This window comes from Chelon labrosus (genome assembly GCF_963514085.1).
Source record: "Chelon labrosus genome assembly, chromosome: 6".
Taxonomy (NCBI): domain Eukaryota; kingdom Metazoa; phylum Chordata; class Actinopteri; order Mugiliformes; family Mugilidae; genus Chelon; species Chelon labrosus.
In genome coordinates this window covers 13,555,250-13,574,552 of record NC_140342.1, presented here as the reverse complement: position 1 = coordinate 13,574,552, position 19,303 = coordinate 13,555,250, and the positions used below count along the sequence as shown (strand labels likewise).

Genomic DNA, 19,303 nt, shown 5'->3' with positions numbered 1-19,303 from the left:
TCTGCAGCCAGTTTGCCTTCCTATCTGCCAACCACACAAATCGGTGTTCGCCTACACGAGGTGAGGTCAGATACCTGCCCGTTTTGCTGATTACCTTAGAGAGGGGACTGAGCTCCTGACAATAATACCGTGAGAGGAAAATGCGACACGGCGAGGAGATTAATGCGAGCACAAGATTCAATTACTGTCACGTTGATCAAAATTGCGGTAGAACAGTTCAGCGCCTTCACATTTCAAAAGAAAACGCCGCTGCAACTTGAACATTTTCTAATTGAACATGTTTGCCGTGTCAAAATGTTCCTGTAGCTGCGCATTAGAAGCGTAGTTTTTCAGAAACAGCTCACAAGTTCTGTCCCTTCAAAGCCGCACACACGCGAAACAAGCATGGGAAGTGCAAGGTCATGTCACAGCCAGTGGAACCGTCTGTCATACGTTTCTTTTTGTCGGAAACACAAGTCTGTTCATAAGAGATAATGACATAGCAGACACTGTGTGGCATTAATCTGCTTTGAAGGAAGAGTTTGGGCTGAATAATACCACGCTCATGTCTGCCACAAACAACTGTTGCCTCAGGACAAGGACTGAAAGTAGAAGGGAGCAGCTAGCATGCGTCTGTCCAAAGGTTGTGGCTTTTTTGCTCTCTTCCACAGTATTTATGAGTCACGTAACCTTGTAATCAGCTTTTTAGTTTTTAGTTTTTTCAAAGAACTTCACCCTCAAGTATCCAACCACGTGTTGGCTGAAATGAGTTGCCTCTTCTGTATTTTGAAACACCGGACGAGCAAAGAGGAACTTAGAAAGTCCCCACCGATTAAAACAGAGCACTTTGGAAAAATCCCTCCTTTCCTGCATCGCTCTTTATTTATCCATGCAGAGGAATAAGCCAAACACCTTCGCGGGCCAAGAAAGAGATGTTTAACACACTGTCAAGCTGCAGAGTGCAGAGTGTGTCATGTGAGAACTATGCTGGTATTATAGTTAAAGGTTAAAATAGCAGAATGACTTCATAGTTTAAATGTGAAATTTAGATGCCGTTGTGAAAGCCTGAAGTTTACATGTCAGCCCGCAGCTCTTCAATGAGAGCAAGAGGCAATTCCTTATATAGACTAATAATGTCTTTCTCCAGTCTTGCTCTCTGTCTGTCGTCATAGCGCTGGGCCCGAACTTTTTTCTTTTTTTTTGTCAGGAATAAATCACAGCCCAGGTTCTCCTCTTGGGGAGGGACTGGTTTTATTAGCAGGCTATTTCTGGACACTTGTCAGATTCCAGTACAACAAGCCTTTAGTCACTTTTCATTAGCGCTCACATCCAAGAACTCACAGAGTGCATCGTGTTGGGTTCACACTCATGTTTCAGCGCGTGTTGGCAGAACCTGTGGGTTGTAGTGATTGGTAATGCCCTTTTGCACAGTCTGGCAATTCCATGAGGCTTTACTTAATGCCTCTGGTAATGTCATTTTTTTTTTTTTTTTTTTAGCTATCATGATCAGTGATCCAGTGTGAGCCCAGTGGTCGTTCCCGCAATTTGTTCAGCAACAGACCTGAGCTGGATAAAGGGATATATTGTTTGAGCTTTCTTTCATAGGTGAGTTCCACCGTGAAAGGTTTCCATAAACCAGATGGGAGCTACACCCATTAAAGCGCAGGGTCAACGCAGTATAAATTGAGGGTAAGGTTTCCATAGAGGAAATGGAACGAAGAGGGTCACTGTAGCAGAAGCTAAACATAAGGTATCCTTTGAGGGAAGGGAACGGATAATGGAGTCTTTAATATGTAAGAACAAAGGAGACTCCCTGTAGAAAATGGAAAAAAAAAATAAAAAAATAGAAATAAATAATGTGTACAGAGACAGCTACTGCAGCCCTGATGTTTTTCTGTTAAGTGAAAAGGAAAATCGTTGCAGAACACGATTTTTCAGACTCTTCCGCAAAACCTAGTAGAAAATCTAGGACATTCCAAGAAACCCTGCAGGTTTTAAAGTGTATCTTTGCACACATTAGATCTATGCAAAGAAAAGATGACTTTTTTTGGCTTTTTTTTTTCTGAAGTGGCAATCAAAAGCAGCAAATGGAATATATAGTGAAATCATTTTCCAATAAACTACCGTAAAGAAGGATTTTTTTTTTTTCATCGAGGGAAGTGCTGCAGCACCGAGGTCATTAATCAACACTGGCTCGAGGTGACTGGACACTCCAGCGCCTCAACAGCAGCCGGGTTATAGTTTCGACGTGCAGCACTGCACTCTCTGCCAGTCAGACAGCACCTTCTGTGCTGGCAGAGACTGTGTGTGTGTGTATGTGAGAGAGTGTGTGTGTGTGTGTGAACGCGTGGTTGCTGTTTGACTAAGATGGCTCAGACACACCTGCAGACATGGTCAGGCTTGTCTCATCAATTTTCATGTAACTGTGCCCCGTAGCTACAGAAGAGCGCCCCGCATGTTCAGCCACTCAGACGATCACGAAGAGGGTTTTCGAGATTGTCAGATAAATGTTCCCGTCTACTGCAGCTGCTGTAGATTACTATAAATTTTTTTTGATATTTTCACCTCATCTACTTTCTTTTTTCGTTTAATTCCTTCTTTATTATTTTTCCGGGAGTTTTTATATATACAGCACATTTTACAAACTCTTTCGCCAACTCTGCAAAAACTGCGTTTAATGAAGCCATTTCACTGTGATCTGATATTTGAAGGACATTTATGCGGTTTTACCCACTTTATGAGTTCATTCAGCCGTAATGTATATTCAAATGGCCCCATCACACAGTATGTGAGTACATATACAAGTGCACGTGTCAATGCACTTTCACTCAGAAAGTGCCCCTCTGAGGGGAAGAGTAGATAGACTTCTATTTAACCTCATCTGAACACTCTTGAACCTCCTTTTTTTTCTTGCTTGAATAAAAAATTCTCTTTTGGTCGACTGAACCGAGAGGACATTGGCCACAAAACCGCAGGCACAGGTGTGTGTGTGTGTGTGTGTGTGTGTGTGTACAGCACATGACCTCGCTTTCATGTCTAACCCAGGTGTGCTTTATAGCTCACACACACTTGTGCAATTTTTTCGTTTCCCCTATTTTCATTCTAATTTCGGGGCTCTGGGATGGGTGGAGCGGCATTTGTTCAAGCCTGCAACCTACGGCGCAGCTCCTGGTGCATGTAGCCGCAGCTTTTTCCACAAATCGGTCTTCTGACATGCGTCACACAACAGTTTTCAGAGTTCATATGGCGTGTTCTTTTCTGGTTCATCAAACTGCCTTGTCTCTGTTGCTGTGCAGTGCTATTCTGTGACATCCTGTTGTGTGGGTAAAGTAAAGCAACCGCAAGAACCTACTACGCCATGCGCAGAGCTCATAACAGCAGACAGAGGGCCCATTCTTACAGAAAGTGGGCAGGGTGCAGTGACGTTATGACCAAAACACACACACTCACAGAGAGAGGAGGAGGAGAAGGAGGAGGAGGAGGAGGACGACGACGAATAGAGGACGGGAAACAAGGGTTAGAGAGAGAAACAGGAACAGAAAGTGAAGACTTGTCAAGATGTCTGGGTGAGGGGGACCAGAACAGAGCAGAAGCCAGATGCCAAAACAGAAACAACAGAAGTTGGAGCAGCTGACTGGATTAGACGGGAGGGGAGACCTGACCTGCTACTTCACATGAGCCTGAGGGGTAAGGTGCCGCTTTAAAAAAAAAAAAAAAAAAGGTCTTGAGTGCCAGCAAGCCCTTCTGAGTGGGTTATATAAGCTGGTGAGGCTTTTTGCCGGGTGATTCCAGGTAAAATTGCTGCTCCATTTAAAACTCGTGTAGTTTTGGCAGTGGTTAGACTTGACAGGATGTTTGACAAATAACAACGACAGGCTGATAAGTTTCTTCCTGCCTGTCAGTGCTCTGGAGTGTCACTAACTTGTACTTTATTCGAAACAAATCACCTAGAAAAGTCAGTTTGTGAAAAGAACATTTTTGCCTTTTTGTTTGTTACAATATTTTCAGCTTTTACAATATAGAATAATTTCCAGGTAATGTTTTCTATTTCCTACTCCAATTTGCTCATTTCACTCAGCTGGGATCAAGCTGACACAAATCTGAACTGTAAGCGTTACGTGCACTTGCTGTTGCTCTCTGTGGAGAACTGTACTCAGCAGGCCTGTTGATACCAAAGCAAAAAAATAAATAAAAATAGCTGCACTTTATGATCCAAAATAGCCCGCGTTCTCTAAAAAAAAAAAAAAAAAAAAAAAACAGTTTATTGGTTGACTCAAGTTAAATCGGACACATCCAAGGCCTGTGTATTAGCGGTGACTGACAAGGGATCGGCTCTGACCGTGAGCTCGGGGCAACTCATTAAAGATTCCTGCCTTGCCTTCTGTCTCGACTTTGTCTTCTAGGTCGCGTATGTTCCTTAAAAAGCAGCAGGGGCTACGCGGAGTGCAATCATAACATTTTTTCTCAGCCCCTTCCTGGCTTTGTGTGCCCCAGAAATGGCCTTTTCCTGTGTATGAACGGCCCAAGGAGAGCACCGAGTCATGAGAAAGTAAGGAAAGCCAGCGAGAGTCTCAGAATGGCATCTGGGTGAGATAATCTGACGACGGGGTTTATTTAAAGGCCGGAGCCTCGTTTAAAAATGCACTTTTAGAAACCGTCCTCCGCTCAGGCGTATGTCGACAACAGTGTGGACGCCCCGCTGGTGCTTTTGCAATGAAGCAACAGTTCTCTTGGGGAAAAGTGTCAAACTGATACTTGATAAAACTGAGAAGTGAAAGAACATAGATTATCCTGTGTTATATTCATCCATTAGTGTGAAAACCAGTGCCCCCCCCATAAATATATCCTGAAATAATCTCATTGTTCCTGGCAAGAGACGATAATTATCTTAACACTTTGTGACTTATCCATTCCATTTAATGACTTTACGACTGAGTCACTGTTAGTCATTGTGTTGTACGGCTAGGAGCTGCTCTCCTCATCGTTGTTCTTTCTCCGGAAGATTTATTGTTCAGTGACTCTGAATCGACGTGTTGACATTGTGTTCATAATGTGAGGACGATCAGAGCGTACACAAAGGTGCTGCGGCTCAGCCAAGCTCAACACAACAACATGTACCGACGATTCAAACGTGGTGAAAGCTTCCAAATTAGTAAACACTACTACCCAAGGACGCTATGTTTTGGTTCCGTGGAGAGTCGGCGGTGCTTCTCTCTTCGCGTGGCGTTAAACCATCGCAGTGGAACGCCTCACACATGATGTTTTTTTTACTGCTGCCAATTTTTTCAGACATATTTAACTTATCACTAATCAGACATTTCAACAAATCTTACTTTTTTTCCCCAAAAAAATCCAGCTCAAATTGAACATATGCATAAAAACAAGTGGATGCACAGATCCACGTCTGGCAATTTCAAATGTGCTGATTTCTTTTCTCAGCTGAGATCCCTCTTTGTCAGCCCTCACTCTGACATTTCAGGTCCTTCTTAACTGTAAATGCGTTGCTTCCTGTTGAGGAGGAAACAAGAACAAGAGGCAAGTTAGCGAGTATCTGTCTGCGGGTGAACTAATTTCACACATGAGGCGTCATGAACGGTGGCAGCCACGCCAAATCAGCTTGCTGTCAGACCTGCAGGTGCATCTTTTTCTCTCTTCCTGAGAAGCGACCGAATGCGAGGTGTAAACAGTCTCTCCTTCCTGCGAGCGGAACAAAAAAAGAAGCTCTCCGGCCGTGAGCTGCGCAGGCTCTGAGGAGCGTGCTTGAGTCAGATGGTGTTTGAAATCTTCTGAAAAACGGGTTTTTTTTAATACCATTTAAATAAAGACGTTGCCTCAAGGCTTTAGACTTATTCCAACAGTTTATTCTTTCTGAGTAAAAAGGGAATAATATCACTTTTATATTAAGACTGACTTTTCTTTGGCAAACCAGGAGAGCAGTTAAATGAGGAAAATGTTACTGTGAGACTCCAAAACTTTCACCTATTTCCTGCAGTGGGAACCACTAGCCCTGTATATCTATATGAATCTACTGCAGCAGGTCTTCCTTTTGTACCCTTTTCTCTTTTTTTTCTCTGACTCTCTGTCGCACTCTCCATCTCAGCGGGACTCTTAGGAAGATTGGTTACCTCTATCTCTGTCTTACCTTCCCTCAGACCCAATCTCCCCCTATTCTTACCTCTCTTTCTCGCTCTCTCTTTGCCTCTGTCTACCTCAGTGGGACTCTTATAGAGATCTGCCCTGAATCCTGAATGACTCCTCTGCAATATTAATGAAGGGGAGGCTGAAAAAATACGGAGCTGACATTGACAGGACGGGGAGAGCAGGAGTAGAGATGTTAAAGACGGCGACAGAAAGATGGATCGGTCGCAGGGAGAGGGAAAGAGGGAAAGAAGGGGGAAGACGAGCTGTCTGCCTGAAACCACATTTCTGTCCATGTTAACTTTCTTTTCTTTTTTTTCCCCTGTCCCACAGACACACCCACATTGGACCGCCTCCCGACAAAACCAAAGCCAGAGGGCGAGAGGACAAGTGGAGACTCGAGAAAACAATTAGTGGAATGTCGGCCCGTATAAACAGACTTGGCTCAAGTGCAGATTTTGGCGTCCTCCTCGGGATCAGATCATCGCAACACGGCAACCTCAAAGAGTCCCCTCTAGTAAACAAGGGAGCTTCTTTTGGATTTGTTTCGAGGCAAGAAAGACCTTAAAGGGACACTTTAAGCCAGGAGGCATTCATAAAGTTTGTAAAGAACACAAACTGTGGCGAGAAGGAGCACGGCTTCACTGAAAAGTCACAGAAAACATTTGACCTGACAGCTGTTGGACTGATGGGTTTGTGCGAGTAAAACATAACATCTTACAACTTTTAAACTGGAGCCAGATCACGTTAAAGGACTTTTAACTCAAATCAAGACCCTGCCGTCATTTATTCTGGTGCCTCCAGCAACCTAATGTGCACATTTACGGTCTTGTAAACTTCACGACTCTGTAAAGGATTTATTAACTTCACGGCTCTGAGACAGTTTCAATCAAAAGGAGGAGTCTGTATCTTTAAGCCATGGACGGGACAACAGGCAGCAGCGTCCAGGATTTCTTCCACCAACTATGGAAGTTTGTTGAGGAAAAACACAAAGAGGGGGCCTACAACAGCATCTGCCTGGTGGTCCTCCTGACTCTCCCCCTGCTGGTCCTCGTCACTACTCTGGTGGTGTGCTGCCACTGCTGCTGCTGTCGCCATGCCAACGGCTGCTGCTGCTGCCGAGGCGACGCGGCGAGCGCAAGGTTGGACACAAAGAAGAAAAAGAATTCAGGCAACACCGATGACTTGTGGATCTCTGCCAAGGGGGGGCCGATGACACCTGACAGGGTCGCTCTGGGCATGGTGTAGGCGTCCGGTCTTTACTCTGAGATTGCTCGATCTGGGCCACTTCGTGTAAAACTATGTTGGACTCAAAGGAGGCTGAAAACCGCTTGTCCAAACTTATCAGGAAGGACTTCATTTTATAGCGGCCACAGATTGAATATATAAACAGTGTATATAGATATATATATATATTCATGTCACTTTGTATTCATATGATGTTGTGTGTGGTGGTTTTACAACAATGTTTACAGCAATTTTATGAGTTTTTTTAGTGTGTGGTACATAAAGGAAGACATATGCAGACAGAAGCATTTATATATGTGTGTGTGTGTGTGTGAGTGAGAGAGAGAGAGCGAGAGAGAGAGAGAGAGAGAGAGAGAGAGAGAGAATCACAGTGTCATTGAGACCGCTTTGTTCTTAGAGCTCCCATGTGAAATTCATTGCGTCTGCATTTGGGAGAGAGAGCCAATTTAGGGCCTGCCCAGTGTTCAGATAGCTGCCAGCTTTTCACATTCAGGCTACAACTGTGACTGACTCTCGCTTTCTAAAGCAAAAGGCGCCGACTTGTGAACACACTGCCCGCAGGAAGAAACCTCTGACGTTCTTCATTCGTACATTTTTTTATTTTTTTTTGCTCTATTTGTTTAGCATGACAGAGCATCGCTCACAGGAGAAGGGACTTAGGAACTGTTGCACTATTTAGAGCAAATTTCTCTTAAAGGCACAAAAAGCAGCAGGTAATATTGGATTATTTTTTTTAGACGTCCCGTACACTTAAGTGACATATGCAGGTACTTAAGCAAACTATTTAAAGTAAGAAATGTCCAGACTAGACTATAAGTGGCTGAGGAGTAAACCCTGCATGGAATAGATTTCCATTTTGTTTTAGCATCATTGCACAGAAACTCTGCCATCATGCATTTAATTTCTTTTTGGCACAAGTTAAACTGGCATTAAAGTTGTTTGTCGTCACTTTTTAAGTTGCCACTAAATTGCTCCAGGTTTTTCTTGTTTTCCTAATGTCCTTCCAGGGAATAATATTCAAAACGCTATAGAGAATTAAGGGCTGAATACAAATGCAAACTGATACAATAAAATCAAATTATGCATGTCTTTGTAAAAATGTGATGTTTTCCAACTCTGACCGTCCAGCACATCTGCTGTGATGTGCTCCGGTTTTCTTCTACACTCACTCTGTTTAATCAGAGGTCTGATAAGTCCAATATTTGTGACCAGAGAGATATTTTAATTATATCCTGTTGAGGAAAAAACACAATATGGTTTTCTTTTGGTCAAACTCTTCACTTCAAATGTATACACCTCAAAGTTACATGGTTAAATGTATTTATGAACTTGTCTAAATTTTTAAATAATCAAATGACTTGGACTCTGAGTGGATTGTGCTGAAGGCTAATTTTTATTTTTATTTTGAAAGTGTACGACCTCTCAAAGGCCAATTAGGCAGAAGTATCTCAGCAGTATCATCATCTTTATGCATTTGCTTATTCTGGCACTTAGCTGTTCTCCTTGCTCAAGTGCTGCTGGGAAAACAAACCCCGCTCGTGTCATTACTACTCAGAGAGACACATCCCCCATGTGGAAATTGAGGTTGGTATCTTCTGCTTCGTGTGCTCAGAGAGAAACTGTACAACGCTTGATGACTAATAAGTGCAGACCGCCCAGACCTGGAAGTTTTATGTTTGCTGGTTTGCTGAACGTGTCATTGCAGGATGTACACAGGGGTCGATACAAAACAAAGAAAGATTTAAAGAACATTTTGTTATATGTGCTTTCTTGGGCAGAGTTAAGCTTGGTTTATACTCCTGCAATGGATCAATGCAAAGCCTACGCCATTGGAAGCATTTATATGCTAAAATGCTGCTATTCAGCTGTGTTGAGTCTTTTCGTCCTTCAAACTATGGTGATCAGAACTGAGCAGCTCATGGTGGAGCTCAAGTTAATAAATTACTTTTACTGAAGAAACACTGGCACTCAGAAAAGTCAGAATGAGAGATGAGAACGAGGAAAGCATTCTGTACCAGTCACGCCAGGTTACAGTGTAGGGTATGACGCTATGGTGCGCCTATGGCATAGGTGCATAAGCACTTGTGCTCAAAATTAGTGACGTTATATTCATGCACCATCCAAATCTCTTCAAAGGCTCTTTTGCACAAATGAAGGAAACCAAGACACGTTCTTTTTGTTGCAGCGTTTGCAGCGGGGGGTGGTGCAGCGTTTGGCCCATCTGCATGCAGAGACTCATGCAGTTTAGAGGAAGAGAGTGTTATCAAGGTTATATTCTGTAGCTGCAGTTTCGTGATGTTATCCCAACAGTAGACAGGTAGACTAGGCGGGCGGTATGGGAGCATTCACTGCTTCAATAAAAAACTTTAAACAGTGTCAACAAAATACTCAAAAAAAAGAAAGACAAAAGAATCCATACGATGCCTTCGTTCATTTTCTGCAACCGCTTGTCGTCTGGAGGGCCGTGGGTGGGCTGGAGCCTATCCCAGCTGTCATTGGGTGAGAGGCGGGGTAAACCCTGAACAGGTCACCAGTCTATTGCAGGGCTAACACAGAGAGACAGACAACCACACTCACCGTTACGGCCAATTTAGAATCACCAATAAACGGCGGCGTACCCGGTTCAAACCTATAAGATGCGGCTTGCTTAAATTGCAGTAATTCCCATCTGTTCTAATAATGTGGGCACAGCTAGCAGCTAGTTAGCTTAGCACGAAAACAAAAAATAGAAGATGCAACTATAGTCTGAGTCTGTCCTAAAGCAACAAAACATTGACTATAGTCGATTAGTTTAATCTGAAGAAGTGTAAAAACAGAAATTCACATATGTCTGTGAAGGTTCTCAGTCATCCAGGTCATGGTATTTCCAAAAAATGTTTAAGAAAGGCAACTGGACTTGGACTCCAGTAACATGTTGGTCCATTTCTCGGCAACCAGCTGAGATGCTAAGAAGCAGCAGCTGGATTTAACAACTTTTGGCAAGCAGCAGGCTAGATGTTTCCCCCCATTTCCAGTATCTCTGCTAGACTTAGCGAACCAGCTGCCAGGTTCAGTTGAATGTGGAATCGGTCTTTTCATCAAACTGTCAAACCATCCCTTTAAAGTCCAAAATGATTACATGTATAAGTGCATATTGAAAAGGCATTTAAGAGCTTTTAATCTGTGATGCTGAGGAGTGGTGTTCACATGCTGAAGGATGTGAAAAACCAAACTAATCATTCATTCAAAGCACAGATTTCTGGCTTTTACAGTTCATTAGAACTTATTTTGCCATCGGGATGCGACCAGTTTTATTTTATCAGTATAATTGCAGGGGCAACTGTCGGAAAAAATATGATTTTCTGTCTCTACTAAACAAGTTCAATTATTCAAACAAGAATGCTAATCATTTTTTAATTCATTCCATCTCGTTTGCCTCCCGGCTGCATTCAGTTACCAGTTGACCATGAGCAACCGATGCTAATTATAAGCTTTCACACCCATCATGCAGTATTGTGGGTTTATTATTTTTTTTTCAAAGGCCTGTGCTGCAAATACATATTAAGATTAAGTGTTTGAGATTACTTTATTAAACATCTTTCATGCTTTTCTCCTCCACACAATTCATGATGTTGAGCCTTGTCGTTGTTTTGACATCCCTGACTTTAAACACATAATATCTTATTTTCCAGGAACTATGTAAATTAGCTGCAGGAGTCAAGGGGGGAGAGAATATAAAATATATATGTTGTGCTTTTTTTTCCGCTGGAAAAAAAAATATTGCTGAGGTAATTCTTTTTATTTTAATTATGCGCCTGGCTGAGTTCTGTTGGTTGCTCTGCATGCATAATTTATCCTGACATATAGAGATACAAAGAGAAAGTACCTAGAGCACAATGCAGAAGAAGTGAGGAAAATAAATAAAGTATTTTTTTTAATCTTTTTTAGATTTTTGTAATATCATTTTAATCTATTTCTAATTTAAACTGAAGGTAATGAAGCCTTTAAGTTTTGACACGCACGCTTTGACTTTATGTTTGTATGTAGGTGAGGACAGGCCTCGCCATTCAATGAGGTTGCTATGGCTACACAGTTTAAATACGTCTACACATCCAGTGCATTTAATCTGAGTAAGCTCTGGGCAGGATGTGAACTGTTAGCAGGGGAGCAGTTAGCAGACCTCACCGCGTAGTTAGCAGAGCCGAGCTCCAAAGGAGAGATGTCAATAAGTCAATGCTTTGATAAACAAACTCATTTGGGTTGTCGTCCATGGAAGCCCTTTGGAAAAGGACAGGCCAAAATATGTGTCAGTTGACTGAACAAAGCATCTTGACCTGGGTGTAGCTAGCTATGTAGTTAGCAAGGCTCAATGCCGCCTCTGTAGATTGTGGTGAGATGAGGGATGGGGGGGGGGGGGGGGGCTTCTGGAAAGCACCCAGTACCTTGGTAATGGCTGAAGTGTTGGTGGTTGTGGTCAGGTCATCCACTAGTGAACGCCCAGGAACTTGATACTGCTCAATCGTTCCACTGCAGTGCCATCAATAGTCAGAGTGTAGTGAGTTTCGCCCTCCTAAAATGATGGTGGCCGGTTGCTGCTTCTTGGCTAAACAAGACAACTTCTAGTTGCTCTGCAGAGTCCTTTAGTGCACATCCAGGGATGTTGTCGGGCTCCCCAGCTCTACGTGGGTGGAAATCCGTTAAATGCCTTTTCCACTTTATAGAGGCAAGCGGTTGCGCCTGGTCACTGAATGATTGTGGGGGGACCTCAAAACGCCTCAAAACATGCATTGAACACATTCTGTTCATCTGGTAGAGAGGGATTATTGAGGCACTACACTCTTGATCATTTTTTGTTTTTCAGTGTCAGCACTCTGTGGTTACTTAGACCGGGGGGACTGTGACTGACTGAGCAAATTGAGATAGAAAAACAAGCCAACAAAAAAAGAGCTTTAATTGTTTGTAGTGCATAATCATGGAGCATTTCTTTATCTGAATCCCCATTAGATGACACTATCAGCTCCTCTGCCTGACAAACATTTATACTATATATAATATATTTATTATATATAGTATAAATAAGACCATGATGCTTGCTGTGCATGATTTCATGCTGCATTTTTACCAAACTTTTTACAGTGCTAAATAACAACAGACAGTGCCTCCAGTGTTCTCAGTGAACATGTAATTTTCATTGCGTAACATGAATGAATGTAACACGCCGTAGCAGAGAAACCTTTGATGCAAGTAATCAGTTTGGCTTGAGGAGCACTTCATCTCTGACAACAGACATGTACAAATTGGTTCCGTCTCACGCGTCCTGATTTTTAACCCGTGCGAGACGTTTGATGCAGTATTAACAGAACTGTAAACCTGTTTGTTTGCTTCAATCTGTAAAGCCCGGGGTGTCTTTGTGAAGGATCTTTTACGACTCGCTGCTTTTTCACTGTGACATGTAAGAATCAGTATCAGGAGGTGTAGCCAGGTCTTTGACAACAAAGTCGTTGTGCCTATAGCCAAGGTGTAATAAATTATAAACAAGGATCAGTGTGATGACAGGCTTTTTAACACCTCGGGTTCATTGGTCATTAAAGCATTAGCAAGTACAAACCCCTTGAGACCAGCATCCCAGGCAACATATTTATGACACCACAGTACTTGAAAGTTGAAGTACACAGTATGTGAAGCCAGGTGTTACTTGTTACCTTTGTTTTAAGAGATTTAATTCAGTAAAACATACTTCTTACTGTAGGATTTTACTAAAACAAAAAGACACGCCAAAATATGGGACTGTTGAGAGACAGGCTTAAAGATGTTGAATGAATCAGTCACAAAACAACAGGATATGTAGGGTTCTCTTCTCTTCTCTTCTCTTCTCTTCTCTTCTCTTCTCTTCTCTTCTCTTCAGTCAGTCTATTTTCTCTCTCTTTCCATTAACTGCTCGCCCTCCACCCCTTTAAACAAACACTCCCTTGTTGCTGCATTAAAACGTTCTCTCATGGAAAAAATACGTCACGCTGAACCCGAGGCGTAAGTTCCAACCCCACTGACACATGCAGACAAATGTGTATGTCTGCAAGCTTATACTGCTTGTACTATATATATACATGCAGCACACACACACACACGCTGGAGAGAGACAGACAGAGAGGGGGAGAGAGAGAGCAGGTCGCCCCCTCTACCCCCCTTTCTGTTTATCCTGGCTCTGAGCAAACCACTTGCCTCTCAAAGCAATGGCAGGAACCAATCTCCTTAAAGTAATTTGCAATCGTTGTGGCTGAAAAGGCCTCCTGCATCAATGAGCTTTTGTGAGACATTTCATTTCAAAGTTGAAATGGATTGCCATGCTAGAAATATTTGCTGCCAAATTTGAGCCTTCTCAGACTCTTATTGGATTTTGATGAATAAACACAACAAAATATTATCTTTTTCATTTGGCCTTTGGAGGAAGGAATGTCATTCCTGAAGTGTTTTGCTGTTGTTCAAATAGATTATCTTCTATCTGTATCGTTTTGTGTTCAAATGGTGTGATGTTCTTTTTATAGCCTCTCCATGCACTTTTAGCATCTGGGTAAAAATGGTTCCAGCCCAGACAGCCATGGGCTGTTGCCGTCTGCAGATGATGAGATAGAGAACTGGGAAACAGTTATGAGACCAGACGGCACACAGTCATCAGTTCCTGCGTGTTAAATTGCTCAACTCGGTGTGATGAAAGAGTTGCACTGTAGCAACACCACATTTCTAAACAGAGACAGCTAGCTGAAGAGAGTTTCACTGTTCATGATTTCGCTAGACTTGTGGTGAATTCAGACTTAAGTCGAAAAAGAAACCTGTTACAAGTCGTCGTCAGTGGTGAAATGAAGCTACAGACGCTAAAATTAAAGTTAAGCTGTCCTCAACCTTTTCATATTTGTTTCACCAGTCCAATTTTAAACGGATAACAATGTCAGCTTGCGCAACACTTCAGAGGTGACTGACCACGCTTGGACGTTATCTAACTTTGTCACTCGCAGTGTTAACACACCATCAGTACATATAGTTTAATGTCAACTTATCAACACTGTATTCTGACAAATATTGCAAGAAATGCCCTAATATGTAAAGACATCCACTGTCTCTGGAGGACAGTAGATCTGACAGAAGGCAGCGTGGCCCACACCTCTGTGTCGACCACAGTGAGAAGTCTGGTGAGGTGGATTGTCGTGTGACTTTTTTGGCCTCACAAACCTAGAATAGCGCACGGATGTCGACATTTCTGAGAACTAATGTGAATATGCAACAGGCTTTTGATTTTTCCTCCCACTTACAGTTAGCTATCATATGTGTTTCCTGCCTTGTACAATGTGTTGATAGTATCAGTTAGATTGCTTCCACAAAGACGAGGCTAATAAGTTCACCTTCAGTTACAATAATTTTTAATCAAATGATGGAAATTAGCTTTGTGTTAACATTAAATAAAGTTTGTGAATACCTTGTTGCTTACATACATCCGGTGTAATGGACATGGGCCTTCTAAGGGTGTCCTGTGGTGTCTGCCAACAGAAAGTTGTTAGTGGGGGCCTTTGGGTCCTATGGGTTAAGAGGAGGGGCCTCTGGATCATCCCACAGATACTTGGTCAGTTTGGGATCTACTGAATTTGAAGGCCAGGTCAACACCTTGTGCTGTTTTTCATGTTTTTTGAGTTGTTCCTAAACCGTCTTTGTGTGTGTGCCTGTGTCAGGCTGCATCCTGCTGGGGATGGCTGCTGCCATCAAGGAGTGTCGTTGCTATGGGGTGGGGGTGCCTGGTCTGGTCTAGGTGGGTGCTACATGTCCAAGTAACATCCACACGAGTGAATGCCAGGTCCAAAAGTTTCCCAGCAGAATAGTGAATTGTCACAAGATGATCAATGGTATTTACTTCATTTTTAGTGGTTTTAATGTTGTGGCTGCTCTGTGTATGCTCCCACAATAACTTCAATAATGTTGGTGATCTCCGTGTAAAGTACACATTTAAAGTTTAGGCGAAGGTAATTTGAGTCTCGGGAGTCTACAGTTACATAGAAACACCATTAAGGATTTTTTTGTGTGTGTGTGTGCAGTAGGAACAGCAGAAACAATTACAGCAACTAATAACTCTGTAGGGATCTGAGTGCTCTATCAGAATCAGACAAATGTGAATCACCATGGTCACTGTATTGTTAGCATTTCGCTAAAAGCTTCACCACTGAACCGTTTTGTGGTATTAGACTCTCTGTGTTATTGTGTATCCACACTTCAGTGGTGCCGAAAAATATAAATCCTTCTGTGTCATTTCCATTGTAAGATATTCAGTCTTCAACCCACCTCATTAAAATCTGCAGAGCAAAGAAAAAAGATTTAACCTCTTGGCTGTAAATTATTTAGTTCAACCCAAATTCCCCTTAGGGCCTAGATAGAATAAGATGAGAAAAACAACAATGTCTTCATGTAACAAAACTTTAATCTTTTATTCTGTGGGTGGCGGCGTGAATACAAGCTAGGATGATGATGCCAGATCGACGATACAATGAGTCAAGACAATACTAACATACAGGTTTTTAGTTCATTAGCCTTCATTTCTGACCTTGAAAATCCTGACGAGGATTGGCTGGAATAAATCCTTATGGGCCATGAAATCTTAAAAAGAAATTCTTGGCCAATGAAAAATGTATGAGAGGCAGGGACTGCAAATCAGTTCTGGCAGATTAGCAGAAAGGTTGATTGATGCGCTCCGTCCTTGTCACATAAACCGAGTTTGTAATAAAAGTGTAAAAAAAAAAAGGTAATTAAGTAAAGTCAAAGTCAAAACAGTATTAATAACTCCTGTCAGCTTCCCAGATGGACAGTTCCTGAGGATGGGACGAACTTTATTCTTATTGACGTTTGCTACGGGCGCATCACGGTGATTGATATGAGCCGTCCCTGTCACATGAATGTAAAGCAGGACCAGCGTGTCCGTCCTGCTCGCCCGCTTGTTGTTATGCTCTGGCTTGTCCTACACAACCTGATGTGATGTGACAGTATTAGACGCACAGTGGCAGTTTAATGTGCCAGAGCCAGCCAGCTTCATAATCAATAAAGTCAGGGCTCTAACGCTAATGGTCTACACCGGATCCTTTAACAGAACACAAGATATTTTTTTCGTTTAATGCTCTTGAGACAATGCTAAGATGTGAAATAAACAAAATATAATACAAGTAACCTAGGCCGCTGCCCTGAGGTTAAAAAAGGAGGTTTAAATGAGTGGTTTTCAATCTACTGTTTCCTGATTTATCCTCAAGGTTTCTAGCAGAATCAGTGAAACAGGAGTTAAATTATAACTGAGAGACTAAACTCATTAACGTTCACTCCACAAAGGCACTTCCTTTCCTACAATCACACTAAACCTAGGAATTTCTGGTTTGAAAGCAGGCTGATAATAAGTTACTCTACTGCATATGAGTTTTTAATTCCTTTTAGCAAATAGTTGGACCGAAAATAAAGAGGCAAGTAGAAAGACAGGAATTATAATGTATCTACAAATGTACAGAAACACCAAAATCTAGTGCGATGGCAGGTTAATGGGGCCGATGACCTCTGCTTCCGGGCTAAGGCGCTCGTCTACTTCTGTTTCAGGCTTGCGGTTCTGCTTTTCTCTCTGGCCATCAGCGATCGCCTCTTCCTGCTGGATAGGGCTCCCACGGGTCGGATCTTCATCTCCGTGAAGTCGAGGGATGTCAGGTGGCCCTTCCATGGCTTCCAATTCACCCCCTGACGGCAAAACGGCAGATAAAGAGAGAAGCAGATTGGAAAGGAGGAGAGGGCGAGATAAGGGGAAAATGGTGTTTAGACGGGGATGAGAAGAAAGGGGGAGCAGAGAGGCAAGCGACATGACAGACAGGCAGAACGGCAAACAGTAATAAATACCGGCCTCTGGCTTCATTTCATGTGAGTACAAACTTGTTTCGACTGTTATTGCGTCTCACCCAACAAACATTGCGGGAGACATCTGCAACGGCAATATTATGGATGAAATCTCAACAAGAGCAGAGAAATCCCCCGGTATTTCCTTCAGTATCAATCTCCCTAAGACATAATAACTGTTGTTGTTACCCTATCAGCCTGGTAAAAAACACTTGTGCTTTACAGCTGGTGTGAGAAATGTGTTTTCTTATCACTGCTGATGGATTCTGGCCGTTCCTGCTCCACCTCAACAATCCCAAACAAAACAACTAGCCGTGGGGTGAAGTTGCTCTTGATTGCCGACTGGGGAACGGAATATTTTTAGTTGCCTTTTTTAAAGCGCGTTGCGCAAAGATCCCAGATAAGACTGGAGCATTTTTCTGTAATCATGGTTGTTAGTTGTGTTTGTTGTGTATTGTTTTAGTTGTTGTGGATAATAGTAAGCAGCGTATTGAGAGCAGTAGCTGCAAATGTAATTTGCAGAGGTATGGGTAAGAAATACAGCAAAACTCCACCTAATGTTGCAGCTAAACTTTATGTGCTGAGGTTGCCGAAGTTTGTTGAAAGTTTTTCTACACACAGTTCAGTTTGGGCTGAAGGGGATTCATATAGGTAAACACGGAAGATGAAACCAGCAGCGTGTTTGAGTTTGAGAGTAAAATCATTTTAGGTGAAGGATGGAGTGATGGAGTGATGCTGGGTGAGGATATTAGTAGAAATGTTATCAAATCATAATGTCAGTGCCACCTGTTGGTGTGAAGGCAAACTACACTGGAAAAACCAGGGTTAATAACTGTTAAATTGTGGGTCCTTGATGCTGCACAGTCAGGAGCAGAGAAGCAATCAGTGTGAATATGGCAGTCTAGAAATATAATGGACTGCATTTATAGCATTTCAAGCCACTTTTCTACTAACAGAGTGTGCTACAACTGATTTTCTTAAAAAAAACAGTTTTTGTTCTTATTTTAATCCTTCAGAAAATAATTTTCATGACAGAAAATTACATTGTGCACCGATGATTCACCAAGTCCACAGTTTAGTTCTGCAGATGTACCTCCTCGCTCACAGTCATATCTGCAGGCCTGCCCGGCCGGATCGAACAGATTCTTTTTTTTTTTTTTTTTTAATTAATGGCATATGGGATGGGCGGGTGAAATATAAGTGCACATAATTAATGAGGAAAATATTAGGTAATTACAGTCCAGGAAATTAGCATTAGCAAGGACGCATTTATAATTTTAGTTTGGAGGAATTAAAGATGTCACGCTTTTGTGAAACCACCTGTTGCCACTTTCATTTAACCAGCCCACTCAAAGGTTATCGTCACACACATGTATTTTACTGCACATCCCACTGAGGACTAATGGTAACGTGCAATCAAGAGTGTAAGGAATAATTATTTAGCGTGGGTGGCGTTTGGATGATTTCATGCCTGGATGTGGATTTGGATGCCGTCAGAGCCGCTCCACGCATATCTACTCACCATGCTGTGCCTGTCGTCGCCCCATTTGCCGTTGAGGTTGGCCAGGTGACAGTTTGCGTACCACCAGGCGCCGCGGTGGGTCAGGGCACAGTTACTCAGGGCGATGTCATTATCTGAATCAACAGTAGACCACGGCCGGCCTTGGTGGTAGGTCATAGCATCACCTGGGGAACATTAATAATAAAAAAAAAGGTTTTATATAGTTCAACATTCCTCTGTTTAAAATACTCCTTTTTCATCCATGTGTGCCCAGATGGAACCAGTATATGCACACTGTAGTATATGCAGACACTGAGTCCCACAGTCTGTGTTTGTAACCCTGCTTTCTTCAGATTTCCTATTTAGCTACTGTCTATAACAGACTGAATATAAGTTTTTGAAACAAATATCCCTCCAACTGTTTTTGTATATTTGCTTTCCCAGCATCCCACAGCACAATCTGTGGGTTGCCTTCTGCGTGAAACCCGTCTATTCCTGCTCCACTCTGCTTCATGGCTATATTTGCTCCTCTCCTATAACTCATTCTGGCTTCAGGGA

General features: G+C 42.5%; 1 protein-coding gene across 1 annotated transcript in view; it reads right to left on the bottom strand.

The window, feature by feature from the left end:
* Positions 1-15,784: 15,784 nt before the first annotated feature.
* The window catches only part of tnn (tenascin N), a 35,755-nt gene continuing 32,236 nt past the window's right edge, over positions 15,785-19,303 (bottom strand). The window contains exons 18-19 of the mRNA XM_084546045.1: positions 18,767-18,930; positions 15,785-17,091 (exon numbers count right to left, since the gene is read on the bottom strand). Coding sequence (XP_084402171.1) covers positions 16,942-17,091; positions 18,767-18,930 — 314 coding nt within the window. The 3' untranslated portion in view covers positions 15,785-16,941. The remainder of the gene's footprint in view (positions 17,092-18,766; positions 18,931-19,303) is intronic.